This window comes from Carcharodon carcharias, chromosome 1 (assembly GCF_017639515.1).
Source record: "Carcharodon carcharias isolate sCarCar2 chromosome 1, sCarCar2.pri, whole genome shotgun sequence".
Taxonomy (NCBI): Eukaryota; Metazoa; Chordata; class Chondrichthyes; order Lamniformes; family Lamnidae; genus Carcharodon; species Carcharodon carcharias.
Genome location: NC_054467.1, coordinates 152,402,900 through 152,421,715, shown reverse-complemented (window position 1 = coordinate 152,421,715; position 18,816 = coordinate 152,402,900). Strand labels below are relative to the sequence as shown.

At 40.3% G+C, this 18,816-nt stretch overlaps 1 protein-coding gene across 1 annotated transcript in view; it reads left to right on the top strand.

The window, feature by feature from the left end:
* Window positions 1-202: 202 nt before the first annotated feature.
* LOC121284874 (cysteine-rich hydrophobic domain-containing protein 2) overlaps window positions 203-18,816 on the top strand; it is an 87,132-nt gene continuing 68,518 nt past the window's right edge. Inside the window, exon 1 of the mRNA XM_041200721.1 lies at window positions 203-392. Coding sequence (XP_041056655.1) covers window positions 247-392 — 146 coding nt within the window. The 5' untranslated portion in view covers window positions 203-246. The remainder of the gene's footprint in view (window positions 393-18,816) is intronic.

Sequence of the window (18,816 nt, the reverse complement as noted above, 5' to 3'; positions counted from 1 at the left end):
GTAAGAAAATTTCTATTAAAATGTGAAAATTTGACTGAATCATTTTGCCTGGGCAAAAATTTATGCTGGACCAGAGTGTCTGACACAGAAATACAACAAACCTCAGTGGCTGAGGCACTCTTAAGGTGATTGACCTGTGGCATGTACGTCATTTCCTCCCCCGCGCCCTTTGACCCGGGGGCGCGGTGGTGGGCGGCCGCTCTCGCGAGACTTGGCTGCGGTCGCCGGGCAGCTCGCGGTGTCTCAATGGAGCTGGCGGCCTCTGGGATGATGATGGCGGATTTCGATGCGATCTATGAAGAAGAGGAGGACGAGGAGCGAGCGCTGGAGGAGCAGCTGCTGAAATACGCGCCCGACCCGGTGGTGGTGCGGGGATCAGGACACGTCACTGTGTAAGAACGACCGAAAAAGCAGGGAGGGAAACTGGGGTGGTGGGGGGGGAGTAACTGGAGGGTAACCTGGAGCCGTGGCCCGAGCTGCCGGGCTGGGTTTCAGCTCCTGTGGATGACAGCGCGTTGACACACAGCCCAGGCGGTGACAGGGACTGCCCACTGAACACCAGGGCGGCATGACCGGCATGCCCTCCCCTCTCTCGGCAGGAAAAGTTGATGCTGATGGTTAACGTGACGCTGCAGTCAGTTCTGACTACATCAGAAGTAACTCCCAGGAGAGGAGCGTTTTCCCAGTTCTGCCAGTGATGGGAAGAGTAGGTTAGCATCATTATTCAAAAGGGAGAAAGGGGGTAGCAACCTGGGACCTGATGCTCAGTGTAATGCACCTTACTTATTCTAGCAGTGCGAGACAGCTAAGCAAAGATGCAGGATCTTTATTAGATTTGAGTGGATTGTGATGTTCTACTCTTTGTGTATTTCCTTTTTGATTTCGTCCAGTTTTGTCATGTGCATTCTTTGAGCGTTACTGCATCTTGAAGTACTGTGGTAAATGTGCATAAAAAGCTACAGCAAATAGATTTGTTAATGAATTTTACATTTTTATAGGGTCAAGTGAGAACATGATTGGGCAGAGTTTTGATGCATGCTGTGGTCAAATAGCATGTCAGCAATTTTTTTAGTTTTATTCGCAGCATCTGCTTGGGTGAAGTCGTGCATGGTACATAGAATCTTAGAATGGTTACAACACAGAAAGAGTCATCCCACTTGGCCATCCTTTCTATGTAGCCTGGCAGATTTGTTTACTTCAGGTGCTTATCGAACTCTTTTTGAAGGCTATGACTGAATCTGCCTCCAACGCTCTCAAACATTACATTCTGGATCCTAACCAATGCTGAATAAAAAATGTTTTTCCTCATGTCGCTTTTGCTTCTTATACCATTCACATTAAATCTCTGTCTTGTGATTCTCAACTTTTCTGCTCATGGAATAATTTTTCTCTATTCTGCCAGATCCTGCTCATGATTTTGAACATGCCTAACAAATCTCCTCTCAATTTTCTCTTCTAAGGAGAACAGCCCCAGCTTCTCCGATCGACCCACATATCTGAAATCCCTTATTTCTGGAACCATTCTCAAAACTTTCCCAGGCCCTTTTTAAAGCCATCATGTCCTTCCTAAAGTGCATTGCCCTGTATTTGATACAGTACTCTAGTTGAGGCTGAAACATTGTTTCATTAAGGTTCATCATAACCACCTTGTTTTTATACGCTTGCCTCTATTTATAAAGCCTACAATCTTGAATGCCTTTTTAACAATTTCCTCAACCTACCACCTTCAATGATTTGTACACTTATGCTCTCGGGTCTCTGTCCTGCATCCCTTTAGAATTGTACCCTTTAGTTCATATTGCCTGTCCTTGTTTCTTCTACTAAAATGTATCACTTCACACTTCTGCCTTAAAAGTCATCTCTGACATGTCCACCCATTCGACCAGGCCTGTCCACGTCCTTGTGGGCTGGGAAGTGAGGGGTTAATTTCTCCTCTTCACCCATCTGTAAACAGATGTTTTAATTTCCTTCCCCTTTTATAAACACTGCTGAATTTCCTAACCCCTCAGTTTTGGTGTGATCGAATTTTCTGTTAATAACCTCATGTCAGACTTGAGTTAGGATGAACTCAAAGGGTTAGTTTATTTGTACACACAAACATGGGAGGAGGGTCGCAACGTTGCCTCCTTTGCATTCATACTGTAAAAGAGGGATAGAGAAAAGAAAAATTGTTTCATATGGGTCCATAGTCCAGAATCAAAGTCCAATGAGGTATTCCTTCATGGAGGTCAGCAGACTGAAAACCGATGTTGTACAATTCACTTTTCCAGTGGAGTTGACTTCACACGGTGCGATAGGCATATGGAGATGAATCCGTCTTGTAGGCCATGGTACAGAAGTTCCAGTAGAAACTGTGGAAATGGGACCAGGGGTTCGAAATGGGACCAGGGATTCAACCTGGGCAGAGCTCTTCTGTGAGGCTGCTTGTAGGATGGTAAACAGCAGACTGACTTTGCGGTTCTACAAGGCAACATCGCTGGTTCCGCAAACTAAAGCTGCATGTCACATGACTCCCACCTCTTCAGTGTCTTTGACAAAGGGTCCCGAGATTGTTGAATGTCTCAGCCATTAAGAATTGAAAGGAAGGTTGTGGGGCCCTTTGTCCTAGCAGATAAGTAGACTCCAGTTGGCCAGTTTGGTTTATGAAATGCAGATGGCCTTTGTATAGCTCTCTGGAATTTGTTCTGTACAGCCTATAATTTTTCATTAGTGGCTCTTAAGAGGTAATGAGATGCAAGTTTCTCTGATGCTGCCAAAGTAGCTCCTTTTGTTCAGGAATCACAGACAGCCATAGATTCAACCATTTTAAGGTCTTTGTCCAGTTTTAATTTTTTAGAGATAGCAATAAGCATACCTCTATAGAGTTTATAACACATATATAAGGTGAGGTCTTAGATATCCTCCTTACAGTTCACAATACTTCCAAGTTTTGTCATCTGCACATTTTAAAAGTTTGCCCTGTATGCCCTGGTCTAGGTCATTAGGAAAAAGAGTGGTGCTGGTGCTGATCCCTGGGGAATTCCACTATATACTTTACCCCAGTCCAAAAACAAATGTCCTCCTCACTGTTTTCTGTCACTCAGCCAACTTTGTAACCAAATTGCTGTCTTATTTTATGGGCTTCGACTGCGTTGGCAAGCATATTATGTGGCACTTTATAAAATGCCTTTTGGAAGTCCATGCGGACCATATCAACCAGATTACCCTCATCAAAAAAACTCAACTAATTTACTTAAATTTAAAAAAAAATTTTCTTGCATGTGCGCATTGCTGACGAAGCCAACACTTATTACCCATCTCTGATTGTCCTTGAGAAGGTGATGGTGAGCTGCCTTCTTGAACCACTGCAGTCCATGTGGTGTTAGTACACCCACACTGCTGTTAGGAAGGGACTTTCAGGATTTTGACCCAGTGACAGTGAAGGAACGGCAATATATTTCCAAGTCAGGATGGTTAGAACCAGATCCAGCATTGCCTCCTTCTTCGTTGGGCTAGAAATGTACTGATCAAGAAAATTCTTTGGTACACACTTCAGAAACCCTTCTCCCTCTGCCCTTTACACTGTTATTTCAGTCTAAATTAGGTCCCCCATTATCACTCCTCTAATGATGGATTCTCCCATCACTTTGGCGGATGAGTGTTCATTTCACAGCTTGGGTTGGTGGTGTGTGACGTGATAAGCTAAATCTTGATTTGCAGATCTGATTTGAACTATTTCTTTTGAATTCACTGTGGAGGGGTGGGTGACGGCCTTAGCTTTGCAGCATGCTCACAGGGACCTGACTATTCTTCTCGGATGCTGAGATTGCTTGGTGACAGACTTCTCCATTTGGATCTGTCCAGGATTTCTTTTCCTCATGTGTCGCTACTCCCTGGTACTTTTATTTATACATGGGAGGTGGGCATCACTGGCAAGGCCAACATTTACTGTCTTTCCCTAATAGATGATGAGAAGATGATGGCGAGCCATTGCCTTGAATGCAACTGAGTGGCTTGTGAGGTCATTTCAGAGGCTAGTTAAGAGTCAACCACATTGCTGTGTATCTGGAATTACATATAGGCCAGACTGAGTATGGAATGACCGATTTTCTTCTCTAGAGGACATGAGTGAACTGGATGGGGTTTATTGACAATCCACTAGTTTTGTGGCCTCTATTATTGAGATTAGCTTTTTATTCCAAATTTATTTAATTGAAGTTGAATTCTCTAGCTGCTGCAGTAGGTTTTGAACTCATGTCTTCAGGCCTCTGAATTACAAGTTCAGCAATGTAACCACTATTCTACCATGCCCCTTGTACCTCTCTGTAATTTCCCTGCAAATTTGTTTCTCCACATCCTTCTCACTTGTTGGTGGCTTTTAGGATGTACCTATTCTTGCAATGGCAACTCTATTGTTTCTTAACTTTAACCAAATAGATTCTGCCCTTGACCCTCTCTCCCTAATCAATACAATCACCCTTCCTCCTTTCATTTCTTGCCTATCTTTCTTAAATACCTTATGTCCAGGAATATTTAGTACCCAACCCTGGCCTTTTTTGAGTCAGGTCTCCATTCTCACCGCAACATCATATTCCCATGTAATATTTGTGCCTGAGGCTTACCAACCTTATTTACCATGATTTGTGCATCCAAACATGCATTGTAAACCTGAATCAGGTCTTAAGTGTATTCTCTCTTAGTCTGACCCCATGTGATGCCTTACTATTTCTTACTCTGGTGCTACCTGTATCTCCCAATCTTTGTGTACCTTGTTTTTCCCGATCTACTGCCTGGTTTCCACCCCCCTGCCAAATTATTTTAAACCCTCTCCTACAGTAGCAAATCACTTAATGAATAAATTGGTTCATGCTCTGTTCAGGTGCAGCCTGTCTGGCCTGTACAGGTATCATCTCTCCCAGAATTGGCCCCAATGTCTCAGAAATCTATAGGCCTCTCTCCAGCCAAGCATTCATCTGCACTATCCTCCTATTTATATACTCGCGAGAATACGTCACTGGGTGTAATCCAGAAATTGTTACCTTTGTGACCCTGCTTCTAAGACTATTTTCCAGCTCCCTAAAATCTGCCTGCAGGACCTCGTCCTTTCTACCAATGCTGTTGGTACCAATGTGTGCCATAATTTCTGGTTGTTCCCCCTACCCACCCACCCCACCAGAATAATCTACAGCTGTGACATCCTGGGGAGGTAATGTACCATCCTGGCATCATGACTGCAGCCTCAGAAATGCCTATCACTTTTGTGTTTCAGACTCCCTCTTTATTGTTGTTTGCAAATCTCCCCCTGGTCTCGTCTCATTCTACCTCTAATGTCCTTCAGCTTTCCAACCTCCAAGGTATCTGCACTCCTCCAATTCTGGCCTCTTGTGCTCCACCATCTCTGGCTGTGCTTTCAGCTGCCGAGGCCTTGAACTCTGGAATTCCACCATATTTGTCCGCCTCTTTTACCTCTCTTTCCTCCTTTAAAATGCTCTAAAAAAACCTACAATTGAAAGTAAGTTTAAAAATAAGGGCGCTCCCATTTAAGATTGAGATGAGAATTTTTTTCTCCCTGGGGGTCATTGGTCTGTGGAGCTCTCTTCCCCAGAGAACAGTGGAGGCAGGCTCCTTGAATATTTTTAAGGCTGAGTTAGATAGATTCTTCATTGGCAAGGGCTTCAAAAGTCGGGTGTAGACAGGAAAGTGGTGTTGAGGCAACAGTCAGATCAGTCATGATTCTTATTGAATGGTGGAGCAGGCTTGAGGAGCTGAATGGCCTACTCTGCCCTAATTTGTGTGTTTGTATGTACCTTTTTGATCAGGTTTTTGGCTATCTGCCCTAATATCTCCTTATGTGGCTGGGTGGCAAATTTTTGTTTAATTATGTTCATGCGAAATAACTTGGGATGTTTTGCTATGTTAATGACAATTTATTAATACATGCTTATATACATAAAAAATGGATAACAGTCCATGCTGTAGCAGGAATTTTAGGATAAATAGGTTTATGACTCATCTGGACAACATTTGCTAAATAATCCTCAATGTTCTAAGAATTTAAGATTATCAGTTGGGCTTGCATTGTGATGCATTTGCGTGCACTGGAAGCTACAAATGTTAATACACAGGGCCCTGTTCTTTGCAGACAGAAAGAACATGTACATATTGCATCTGTTTCAGCTGAACAAAATAAGTGACAGCCATTTGCTGACTCATTCCTCAGGGTAATGCCTTGACCAATCAGGGTCACGCTGCCTAGTTTAAATTTGAACAATGCAGTTAACTGTCAGTCACCATCAATGGTGCATTCTCCATGGCAATGCCACTTGCCAACCAATCAGCACTCTCTTCACATACAATATAAATTGTTGTTTTCCCCCTTGTATTAGTATTCTTGCAAGTGTCTTGAAGAGTGCAAGACAAAAAGCTTAGACATGTCTCTTTTTTTCAGCAATATTCAAGTCCTATACTACTAAACGATTAATTTTCACTTCCCTGGAACCCTGCAATCAGTTATTGTGTTATCGCACCTGATGAGTTTTTCGAAATTGGCACCCATTGCATGTAGTAATAGCTCAAGAGGGAATCCATATTCAAGTTTTGAGCATAATGAAAGCAATATTGGGCCAATATAAAGTTCACAGTGCAACTATCAAGAGGTCATCAAAACTTAACTTCCCACTGTTTCAATATTGTTTAGCAGCTGAAACTGAAGACTCACAAAAGTGTGTATATGATTTTTCAGACAGTCGAGAGATATCAAATACTTCAGATGTTGTCTTTGTGGGTAGAAAGATGAGCAGAGAATTTTATTGCGAGATTGAAATTTGATAAAGTTTAGATCTTTAATTATTGTTTGAATTGTGTAAAAAAAAAATAGAATAACTTTTGTGTCTGTTTAATAAACAATATGCTAGTAACCTTATTGAGAGTAGGTTTGAAGTTAGCAAGCCCAACAGATGAATTAGTATCAGTAGCTGCCAATGGACATTAACATTCAGCTATCTTAAACTCTTTCAGGCCCTTGATTTCAGCAACTATTTTGCTTCAATAAGTCTATAAGATCCAGTAACAAAATGACCAAAAAAGAGAATCAGTGAAATTATCAGCAACATGATCATTACAAATGTTATATGTAAAATTTATTTATACAGTGTGCGTTCATGTTTTTAAGATATGGGTGGTGCACTCCAGATCATGTGCCGATTCTTTTGAGGAGTCTCATCCATTATTCAGTTAGATCATAGCTCATCTGTCCATCTTCATACTTCTTAATACCCTTGCCTATCAAACATCTGACAATCTCAGTTTTGAAATTTTCTATTAATTTAACATCTACTGCTTTTTTTTTTGAGGGGGTGGGGGGAAGAGTGTTTCAGATTTTCACAACCTGTTATGCAGCGAAATGCTTTCTGACATCACTCCTGAACTGCCTTGCTCTAATTTTAATGTTATGTCGTCCTGGATTGCCTAACCAGAGGAAATAATTTCCCTATCATCTCCTTTGATTGCCTCAATTAGATAGGAACATTGGAACAGGAGTAGGCCGTTAGCCCCTCAAGCCTGCTGTGCCATTCAGCTAGATCATGACTGATCATCTATCACAACACTACCTCCCTGCGCTATCCCCACCTTGATGTCTTTAGTATTTAGAAATATATTGATCTCTGACTTGAACATATTCTGAGCTATTACAGCCCTCCCAGGTAGAAAATTCCAAGGATTCACCACCCTCTGAGTGAAGAAATTCCTCCTTATCTCAGCCCTAAATGGCTTGTTCCTTAATCTGAGACTCTGTTCCCTGGTTCTAGGCCCTCCAGCCAAGGGAAAAATCCTCTCCACATCCACCCTGTCCACCCCTTTAAGAATTTTCAATGCGATCACCTCAAATCTTTTCAAACTCCAGAGAATACAGGCCCAGTTTTCTCCATCTCTTCTCAGAGGACAATCATGATGTCCCAGGAATTAGTCTGGTGAACCTCCACTGCACTCCGTCTATGGCAAGTATTATCCCTCCTTAGGTAAGGAGACCAAAACTGTACGCAATACTCCGCGTGCGATCTCACCAAGGTTCTATACAATTGAAGCAAGACATCTTTACTCCTACATTCAAATCCTCTTATGATAAAGGCCGACATACCATCTGCCTTCCTAATTGCTTGGTGAACCTGCATGTTAGCTTTCAGTGACTTATGAACAAGGGCACCCAGGTCCCTTTGGTCATCGACACTTCCCAATCTCTCACCATTTAAGAAGTACTCTGCACTTCCGTTCCTCTTACCAAAGTGGATAGCCTAATGTTTATCCACATTATATTCCAACTGCCATGTTCATGTTCACTCACTAGAGTCTATCCAAATCCGCTTGAAGCCTCATTGCATCCTCTTCACAACTCACATTCCCAACTAGTTTTGTCATCATGCCATAATCTATAAGAAAGGGAATCTGGCCTATGTAATCAGTCCTCAAAATTTAACCCTTTTAGTTCGAGTATAATTTTGTAGAATCTGCACTGCAGCCCTTCCAAAGTCAATAGATCCTTCCTCAGTTGCGTATCCCAAAACTAAATGCATTATTCCAGGTGCCATTTAACCAAAATTTATGTTTAGCTGTTACATAACTTTCACCCGGTTGTATTCCTGCCCTCTAGAGATTAAGGTCAACATTCCATTAGCCTTTTTTAATTATATTTTGAACCTGCCCACTAGCTTTTATTGATTTCCTTTCTTGGATCCCTGAATATCTCTGCTCATCCACAGTTTATGTATCCACATATAAAATAGCTACTCATTATTTTTGATGATGTAGAATGATTTTATAATTTGCAAGAAAAAGTCATAAAAAGATTCAATGTTACAAAATATGATACAGTTTTAGGGTACTGATGATGAACAATGCAACTTAAATAAAAATTAATCTTTTACATCACATTACAGGAATTGGATGGTATGCAAATTTGCAAAACTAATTTTTTAAGTGGACTCCACTGCTATTGTGAGTATCAGTGTCATCTAAAGAGATGCATAGAAATCAGCAGGCCATATAGAGCAGGGAGTCATCTATATTTCTATAAATTCTCACATTTTTCATGCTCACAGTATTGGTTTCAAAGTGTGGAGCAACTTGATGTAGATACATTAGCATGTTTTGTAAATATAAAAATACTAAATATCTAACATCATTTGGTGACAGAACATCAATCCTAGTCTGAATTGATTTTTATTTTTATTGATTGCTTGTCAAATTTGAACGGCCTCGATCCGTCTTATAATATTGAATGGAATGTTTAAATGTCCGTTTTGACACTTGGCCACCCACTTAGTTGGAATATTAAGAAGTCCAACAGAACTTTATATTGCATGCACATTATTTGTAATAGGATACCTGTAGTATCTGATCTCTACTCTGTATTGAAGTATAAAATGAAAAGCACTTTTACTTCTTTAAGGCTATTGGGTTTACTTAAAAGTCTTTGAGTGTAGCATTTTAGGATAAGCTGTTAAAACATTTCTGCTGAGCTTTGGTTTGGTCAGTGCAAAATGTTGTTAACGATATTGTAGTATGCTCGTGGTAATTCCATTTAATAGTAAAATTCTCTTCAGTTTCAAATGCTTTTAGAATAAAACTCAAAATACATTTGTAAGTTAAGTATGATAAATTAGAATTCTTACAAGTTATGAACCCTGTTTTATTGGAATGGAAAAGTTAGTTCAAGAAAGGGTGGGTATATGGAACGCTTAGTATATTGATGTAGTATGAATATTGAGGTCCTTGCAGGCTGCTGACAAGATGCCAACTAATGTATATTTCATGTAGTACCTGTATATTTAAAGAAGGACTTGCATTTATATAGTGCTTTTCATGAGCAGCAGATGTCTCAATGCACTTCACAGCTAACGAGGTACTTTTGAAATGTGGTCGCTGTTGTAATGCAGGAAACAGGGCAGCTAATTTTCGCACCACAAGCCCCCACAAACAGCAATGTGATAATGACCAGCTAATCGGTTTTAGCCTGTGTTGATTGAGGGATAAATATTGGCCAGGACACCTGGGATAACTCTCCTACTCTTCTTCAAAACGTTTACCTAAGATGGCAGACAGGGCCTTGGCTTAATTTCTCTTCTGAAGGATGGCACTGGAGCGCCAGCCTTAATTTTTAATTTAATTTAAGCCTTAATGGAGTAGTGATTCAGAGGCGTGAGCCACAGCTGGCAATTATAATTTAATTTTAATTTTATTCTTTCATGGGATGTGGGTGTTGCTGGCAAGGCCAGGGTTTGTTGCAAGGCCATCCGTATTTGCCTTTGAATTCAGTGACTTGCTAGGCCATTTCAAAGAGCAGTTAAGAGTCAAGCACATTGCTGTGGGTCTGGAGTCACAAGTAGGCCAGACTGGGTCAGGACAGCAGATTCCCTAATTAGTGAACCAGATGGATTTTTACGACAATCGATGACAGTGTCGTGTTCACCATTACTGAGACTGGCTTTCAATTCCAGATTATTTTTAATTGAATTTAAGTTCCATTACCTTGGTGAGATTTGAACATGTATTCTCAGGGGGTTGACCTGGGTCTATGGATTACTAGTTCAGTCACATTAACATTATGCCACCACCTCCCCTTATACAGTAATAAACCTTCTGCAACTGTTTATTAGTCAGATATTTTAGCTAAATTGGCCAACAACCTTAAATGTGCGGTTTCTGCACAATTCTCAGTTCACTGTCTCATTCTTGATTTAGCATTGTTAGGCCAGTTCTTTGGTGTTGGCCTATTTAATTAGCCACAGTTGTGACTGTGTTGTTTGGCTATTATTTTTCCAGTCATCAGGTGGTTAAGCTTTTGCTTTTCTTTGGTGTCATCCAGTAGAACTAACATCAAGCACATACTCTAGCCTGGAACTTCATTACGAGTGTGCTGCATTGTCGGAGGTGTCATCTTTTGAGTAAGCTGTTAAATCATGGTCCAGTCTGCCTGCTTAGGTGGACATAAAAGATTTCATGCACTATTGAAAGAAGAACAGGGAAGTTCCCCTGATGTCTTGACTGACATTTATCTGTCAACCAAAACACATTAACTGGTCACTTACCTCATTTGCTGTTTGTGATCATCCGGCTGTCTGCAAATTGGCTGCTACGTTTGGCTACATGGCAGAGTGAATTATGCTTTAAGAGTAATTTTGGGAACACTTTGGGATGCCTGGAAGACATGAAAGATGCCACAGAAACGTGAGTTGAGATTCATTCTTTCTGTTTACTACATTACAACAGTGACTACCTTCTAAAGTACTTAATTGGCTGTAAAACACTGAGATGTCCGGTGGTTGTGTAAAGGGCTGCTAGTCAATCTGGCTTTCTGTCTACCTGTTAAACCCAAAATAATGTCACTGCCTGATGATTGCTATTTTGTGTGTAGGTTGTTTTATCATGTTTGTGCCCTGCTCCTCTAGTGGTGACTGTAATGGTGAATGTTGAACTCCTTGTCAGTATGTGTATGTTTAATTATTTTATCAATCCATGCAAGTTTATCAAGTGAGATACTATAGTTGGATACTGGAAAATAACAGTGAATGTATATTAGATGGTGGACGGGAGCAACAGCCACAGGAGGAAAACTTGAATTTTTTATCACCTGAACCTTGAGATGAAATTATTTTGTGTGCTCATTTTTACACACCTATTTTTACATGTTGTGACGTAAAGTCTGACCTCATGTATGTTAGATGGCATTTTCTAGCCCCAGGGGCCATTGACCCAGATGCTTCATGTGGTTCAGTACATGATCTTGATTGAAAAGTTAAATTTGTGAAATCACTGTAAGATTATTAGAGCTTAATCAACGGTGCTTTAACTGGAAAATTGTTGCCTATTATAGAAGAATTATGAAAACGATTGAATGGATATTTTACTTTCTTCTTACTGTCAAGCCAATTGATTGTAAACACGTGCTTTATTGAAGTGTTCCAAATTGTGGTTGATTCCTGGCATTTTTGTTGAAAACACTAGAAGCATAGTTTTCGTCTTTAAAACATTTCTGGAACTTAACTGTCTCACCTGATTGTCATCAACCAGAAAGCAGTAATAACTGCTGGCAGAAAGCCACTATCGTGAACTAGCACTGCCAAAATGGTAAGGACTATTCATACAGCAGTCTTCTACATTTTAACATATATAAAATCTGACCATTATTGGGTTGTTTTGAATCTTATTTCTTAATATTGCAAACACATCAAACACTTTTATGTTATAAAATGGCTTCATTATGCCCCACTGGATCATTTTGGAAAGTATTTTGAAGTATGTTGCAAGTGAATATTCAAGCCCTTGAAGCAAGCAACACTTCTTGCTTTTTCCCTAAGCACATTATTTATTTAACAAACTTGTTTGTTTAATTGAATTGCAAACAATAGTATTTGGCACCAGTCAATAATATTTATTTTCAATGTGAAATCACAAATGCATTCAACTTGCCAGGAATAATTCTAAAAATAAAGGACACAGAATCACTATCATGGTTGCACTTGTCATCTTGATCCTCAAGATACTGCTTTGAATGCTGTAGAGTTTGTGAAAGCAATTTTCTATTGTTTGTTTGCTGGTAATGATTTGCTTTGTGCTGTTGAACTTGATATTAATACTAAAGCATATGACCTAATCAGTGGAATCATGATTTAATTTATTGGGTGATCATTTACAGATGGCAGCTGTGAAATTACATTGTTACATAGCAATATTCTGAAAAAGAATGACCCATTTATTATTCTTTTCATGGGATGAGTGTGCCACTGGCAAGGCCAGCATTTATTGCCCATCCCATATTTCTTATGAGAAGGTGATGATGAGCAGCCTTTTTGAACTGCTGCAGTCCAACCACAGTGCTGGTAGGTGAGAGTTCCAGGATTTTGACTTAGTGACAGTAAAGGAATGTGACATAGTTCCAAGTCATAATGGTGTGTTGCTTGGAGGGGAACTTGCAGGTGGTGGTGTTCCCATGCATCTGCTGCACTCTAACTTCTAGGTAATAGAGGCTGTGGGTTTGGAAGATGCTGTCAAAGGATGCTTGTTGAGTTGGTTCAGTACATCTTGTAGAAGGCACGCACTACTGCCACTGTATGTGGTGGTAGAGGAAGTGAGTGTTTAAGGTGGTGGATGGGATGCCAGTCAAGCCAGCTGCTTTGTCCTGGGTGGTGTGGAGCTGCTTGTGTACTGTTGGAGCTGCATTGATCCAGGCAAGTGGAGAGTATTCCAGCACACTCCTGACTTGTGTCTCATAGACGGTGGACAGGTTTTAGGGTATCAGGAAGTGAGTTACCTGCTGTGGAATTCCCAGCCTCTGACCTGCTCTTGTAGCCACAGTATTTACATGGCTGTCCAGTTCAGTTTCTGGTCAGTGGTAACTCCCAGAATGTTGTTTGTGGGGGATTCAGTGATGACAATGCCATTGAATGTCAAAGAGAGATGGTTATCTTCTCTCTTGTTGGAGATAATTATTGCCTGGTACGAATGTTACTTGCCGCTTATCAGCTCAAGCCTGAATGTTGTCCAGGCCTTGCTGTATATGGGCACAAACTGCTTCAGTATCTGAGGGGTCGATAAGTGGCATTGAATGCTGTGCAGTCATCAGTGACCATCCCCATTTCTGACCTTGTAATGGTGGGAAGGTCAGCAGCATCTAAAGATGGTTAGGCCTAGGACACTGCTCTGAGGAACTCCTGCAGTGATGTCTTGGAACTGAGATGATTGACTTCCAACAACCACAACAATCTTCCTTTGTGCTAGGTATGTCATCAAGCAATGGAGAGTTTTTCCCCCTGATTCCTATAAGGGCTGCTTGCTGCTACACAAAAGCTGCCTTGATGTTCAAGGAAGTCACTGTCATCTTACCTCGTGAATTGAGCTCTTCTTTCCAAGTTTGGACTAAGGCTGTAATGAGATCAGGAGCTGAGTGGTCCTGGCAGAACCCAAACTGAACATCGGTGAGCAGGTTATTGCTGTGTAAGTGCAGTTTGATAGCACTGTTGATGACGCCTTCCATCACTTTACTGATGATTGAGAGTAGACTGATGGGGTGGTAATTGGCCGAATTGGATTTATCCTGTTTTTATGGTCAAGACATAACCTGGGCAATTTTCCACATTGCTGCATAGGTGCAATGTTGTAGCTGTACTGGAACAGCTTGGCTAGAGGTACAGCTAGTTCTGGAGCACAGGTCTTCAGTACTACTCCCAGGATGTTGTCAGGGCCCATAGCCTTTGCTGTGTTCAGTGCCTTCAGCTTTTTTTTTGATATCACGTGAAGTGAATTGATTTGGCTGAAGACTGGCATCTGTAAAACTGGGGACCTAAGAAGGAGGCCAATATGGATCATCCACTAAGCACTCCTGGCTGAAAATGGCTGCCAATGTTTCAGCTTTGTCTTTTGTATTAATGTTCTGAGCTCTTTGTCATTGAGGGTGGGGATGTTTGCGGAGCCTTGTGCTCTAGTCAGTTGTTTAATTGTCCACCACCATTTGCGACTGGACATTGCAGGATTGCAGAGCTTTGATTTGACCTGTTGGTTGTGGGATCGTTTAGCTCTGTCTATCGCATGCTGCCTCTGCTGTTTAGCATGCATGTAGTCCTGTACTGTGGCTTCACCAGTTTGGTATATCATTTTTGGGTATTCCTGGTGGTGCCTCTGGCATACCGTCCTGCACTCTTCATTGAACCAGGGTTGATTCCTTGGCTTGATGTTAATGGTAGAGTGGGGGATATGCAAAACCATGAGATTTCAGATTGTGGTTGAATATAATTCTCCTGCTACTGATGCCTCATGGGTGCCCAACTATGTTACTGACGAGTACAGGTACAATGATTTTTATCCACTGCAAAATTAACCCTTACCCTGGTGAACAAATATGATTGCTGTAATGGATAATGATGCTGACCTTGCAAGAAGAGGCCCATTGACCATCCTTTCACACAGTGTAGATTTACTGTGTCATGAGCTCTCCCACTCTTTTAATCCCCTAAAAGACAATATTATGTAAAAACCGCAATTCCCCAATCAGCAAAAATCTGACACAAGTATTAAGCTGGCTAATCAATTACTAATGAATGCTAATTTTCAAGGGTATTTAAATATTTTAAAGAAATTGTTTGAACTTTTTGTTTCCACTTTTGAGATCACACAGGGTATGCAATTTTGGATGCCCTATCTTCAACTGTACATAAATATGTTGGAAAGGATTAAGAGAAGAATGGCCAGGATGATTCTGGGCCTTGGGCCTTTAACCAATAAGCACTCGGGAACTAAATATTTAATTGAAAGAAAAGAAGATTGAGAGAAGATGTGATTTAGGGCTTTAAAAGTGCTAAGAGGACTGGGTGACTTAGACTTGAATCGAGCAAAAAAGTAGTTGGCACAAAGTTAGAAGTGACAAACTTCAACTGAAATTAGAGATTAGAATTCTGCCCTCACTCACACCCCCTGCCCCAGCTCATGGATGTATGGAAGAAATTCCAAGAAAAGCAGCTGCTGTTGAATTGATTAATTGATCCAAAAAGAAAGCTGGGTAAGTATTTTGCTTAGAACGCTATTGAAAGCTATTGGGAGAGGCATGACCTGGGACATTTAAAATTCTTCATGGAATATTATTTGTTCTCATATAGCAGCAAGTCATGGCTGAATAATGGACATAAAAGGTGAGATGAGGATTGTATTATCAGTATGTAATTTGCAGAAAAGCACTTCTTCTAGTGACCCAAACAGTTTGTTTACAATCTTGTTTTACTTGGTGGATGTCACTTTAAATCCAATCACACAGTTGTACTAAACTTAACTTGAAATAAATGTTTCAAGTCTTCTTTGGTTGCTTGTAAGACCTGAGAGAGCAGACAACCCTTGTATTTGAAACCCTTGGTACCATTCTAGTAAATGTCTACATCCTCTCCAAGGCCTGACATATTTTCTAAGGTGCGAAGCCCAGAATATACACAATACTCCAGCTAAGGAGTGAATTATAATGGTTCAGTAAGACTTCCTTACTTTTATACTCTATGCCTCTAAGCCTGGGACCTGTATGTTTTTTTTAAAGAACTTCCATTTAAATAGTGCCCTTTATGACCCAAAGTACTTTACAGCCAATGAAATACTTTTGAAGTGTAGATAGATAGGTTAAGTGAGTGGGAAAAGATCTGGCAAATGGAGTATAATATAGGAAAATGTGAAATTGTCCATTTTGGCAGGAAAATAAAAGAGGAGCATATTATTTAAATGGTGAGAGATTGCTGAGCTCTGAGGGTGCAGAGGGATCTGGGTGTCCTAGTGCATGAATCACAAAAGGCTAGTATGCAGATACAGCAAGTAATTAGGAAATAATAAAGTTATTATTTATTCTGAGGGGAATTGAATACAAAAGTAGAGAGGTTTTGCTTCAGTTGTACAGGGCACTAGTGAGACCACATTTGGAGTACTGTATACAGTTTTGGTCACCTTATTTAAGGAAGAATGTAAATGCATTGGAAGCAGTTCAGAGAAGGTTTGCCTGACTAATACCTGGAATGGGTGGGTTGTCTTATGAGGAAAGGTTGGACAGATTAGGCTTGTATCCACTGGAAGAGGTGACTTGAGTGAAACATATAAGATCCTGAGGGGCCTTGACAGGTTGGATGTGGAGAGGATGTGTTTTATCTTTTGGGAGAATCTAGAACTAGGGGGCACTGTTTAAAAATAAGGGGTCGTCCATTTAAAACAGAGATGAGGCAAATTTTTTTCACTGAGGGTCATGAGTCTTTGGAATGCTGTTCCTGAAAAGCCGGTAGAAGCAGAGTCTTTGAATATTTTTAAGGCAGAGATGGATAGATTCTTGGTAAGCAAGGGGGTGATAGGTTATTGGGGGTAGGTGGGATACAGATTTCAGGTTACTATTGGGTCAGCCATGATCTTATTGAATGGCAGAGCAAGCTCGAGAGGCTGAGTGGCCTACTCCTGCTCCTTGTTCATATGTCATAATGGAGGGAAAAGCAGCATCCATTCTGCATGCAGCAAACCCTCATAGACAGCAGAGATAATGACAGCCAAATCAATTTGTCCTGCTGCCTTCAAAGATTTGTGTATACGAATGCTCAAGTCTCTGTTCCAATATCCCCTTTAGATGTTGGAAGACGACTTGTGCCATGTGGTAAAATATATTTTTTTTGACAATGAACACTTGGCCTTTTAATACAGTAACTAAAAAGTGCTGTGTTAGCATTTAATCTAATTTAATTTGTATTCTCTCTGATCACATATTGTTCATTTTGAAATTGGGCAGAGTTTGAAACTACCAAATACCTTGTTCATTCATCTGTGAGAAGTGGTGCTTCTCATCAAACATATAACAAGTTTTATAGGTGGTAAAGTCATGTTTGTCAAAGGAATGGTGCTGGTGAGAGTTGTGAAAATGTCTAATTACCAGTTCATCCTCTCAACTGGAGTGCTGGAAGTAGTCGTACAAAAGACAGTGTGCTTGAAACAGTACGCTTGCTTTATGGGCCGGTTGTCTGCTGTCAACACTATTATTTGTACATATATGGGAGAAGGGAGAAATTATATTGTGCTGAGAATTGAGAATAAAACCTATAGCTCATGCACAAGGCATTTTTAAACCCAGCAAACTCACTTTTTTTCAAAAAGGAATGAAGTTCATTTGTAACTTTTAGTAATCCGCCTAACATGCTGGGTTCCCTTTGTAAAAGAGGAAGCTTTGGAGTGCTGCAAGTGTAAGAGTTGTTAGGCAATCCTCTATGCTCTGATTAAAGTAATCAAACTTGCTCAAGAAACTTATCTGCAACCAGTTTTTCTGATGGTATAACATTTGCATTTGAAAGCAAACCAGTTTAATTAAAACTTTTAAAATTAAATAGTAAATTTGAATCCGCATTCAGAGTACACATCAAGAAAAGTGAAAGTTCTTAATTGAGTACTGAAGGTTGTCCAATGAAGCCCACTTAACTGATGTGGATTAGAATACATGAGTATCATTTGAGTAGATGTTAACAAATACAAGTAATGTGGAACCAGGTTCTCTCTTTTTGAAGTGAATGGTATGAACAGATGTTCAAAATATTTCTTTAAATAGTTCTTAAATAAGGAAAAGTCATGGCTTTTCTGCCTTTTACAAAAAAGCAAGACATTGTAAAACTGACAAGTGAGTGGAGCAGGCAGAAATAACCACACAATTGCATTTATTTGCTCAGTACCTTTAACTTGCAATAAAGAAAATATGATTCAGCGCATTTGATATAAAGGAATAGAACTGAAAAATAACTTGACTAATTACAATTTAAACAAGCAGTAACCATTTTTTGAGCTGTAAATCTTACTTAGTACATGGTCTACATTAGCTGTGGTGGCACTCTCTGGCTCAAGCAATTATCCAGAAGTCTCATAATAAATTGATCGTGCCTTGCATGGTTACTCTGCCTTATTAACACATTAGATAGACATGATTATAATTGCTTTGCATTAAAGATATAAAATGTGACAGTGAACTGCTGAGTTAAAAAGTTGTACATGCAGGTGACTGACCCATTAGAAGATGGCTCTATGCAGTTTAAACCAGTGTGCAATTGACAAGAATTTTTAAAATTACATTAATGGAAAATGATCAGGTTCAAACCCAGGCCTGATTTCAGGGAAGATAATAGTGGAGCACAATAAGTGGCCTCAATGTACTGAGCTGCAAAGGGGACAAATTTAGCTTGTGATCAGTGACCCCCTACTTCAAAATGACTATAAATGTTGGCTGCATGAAGCTTCAGTCTGATTCTGGTGGCCCTTAAGGTAAAATAGACCGATAATATTAATTTGTTGGACCATTGA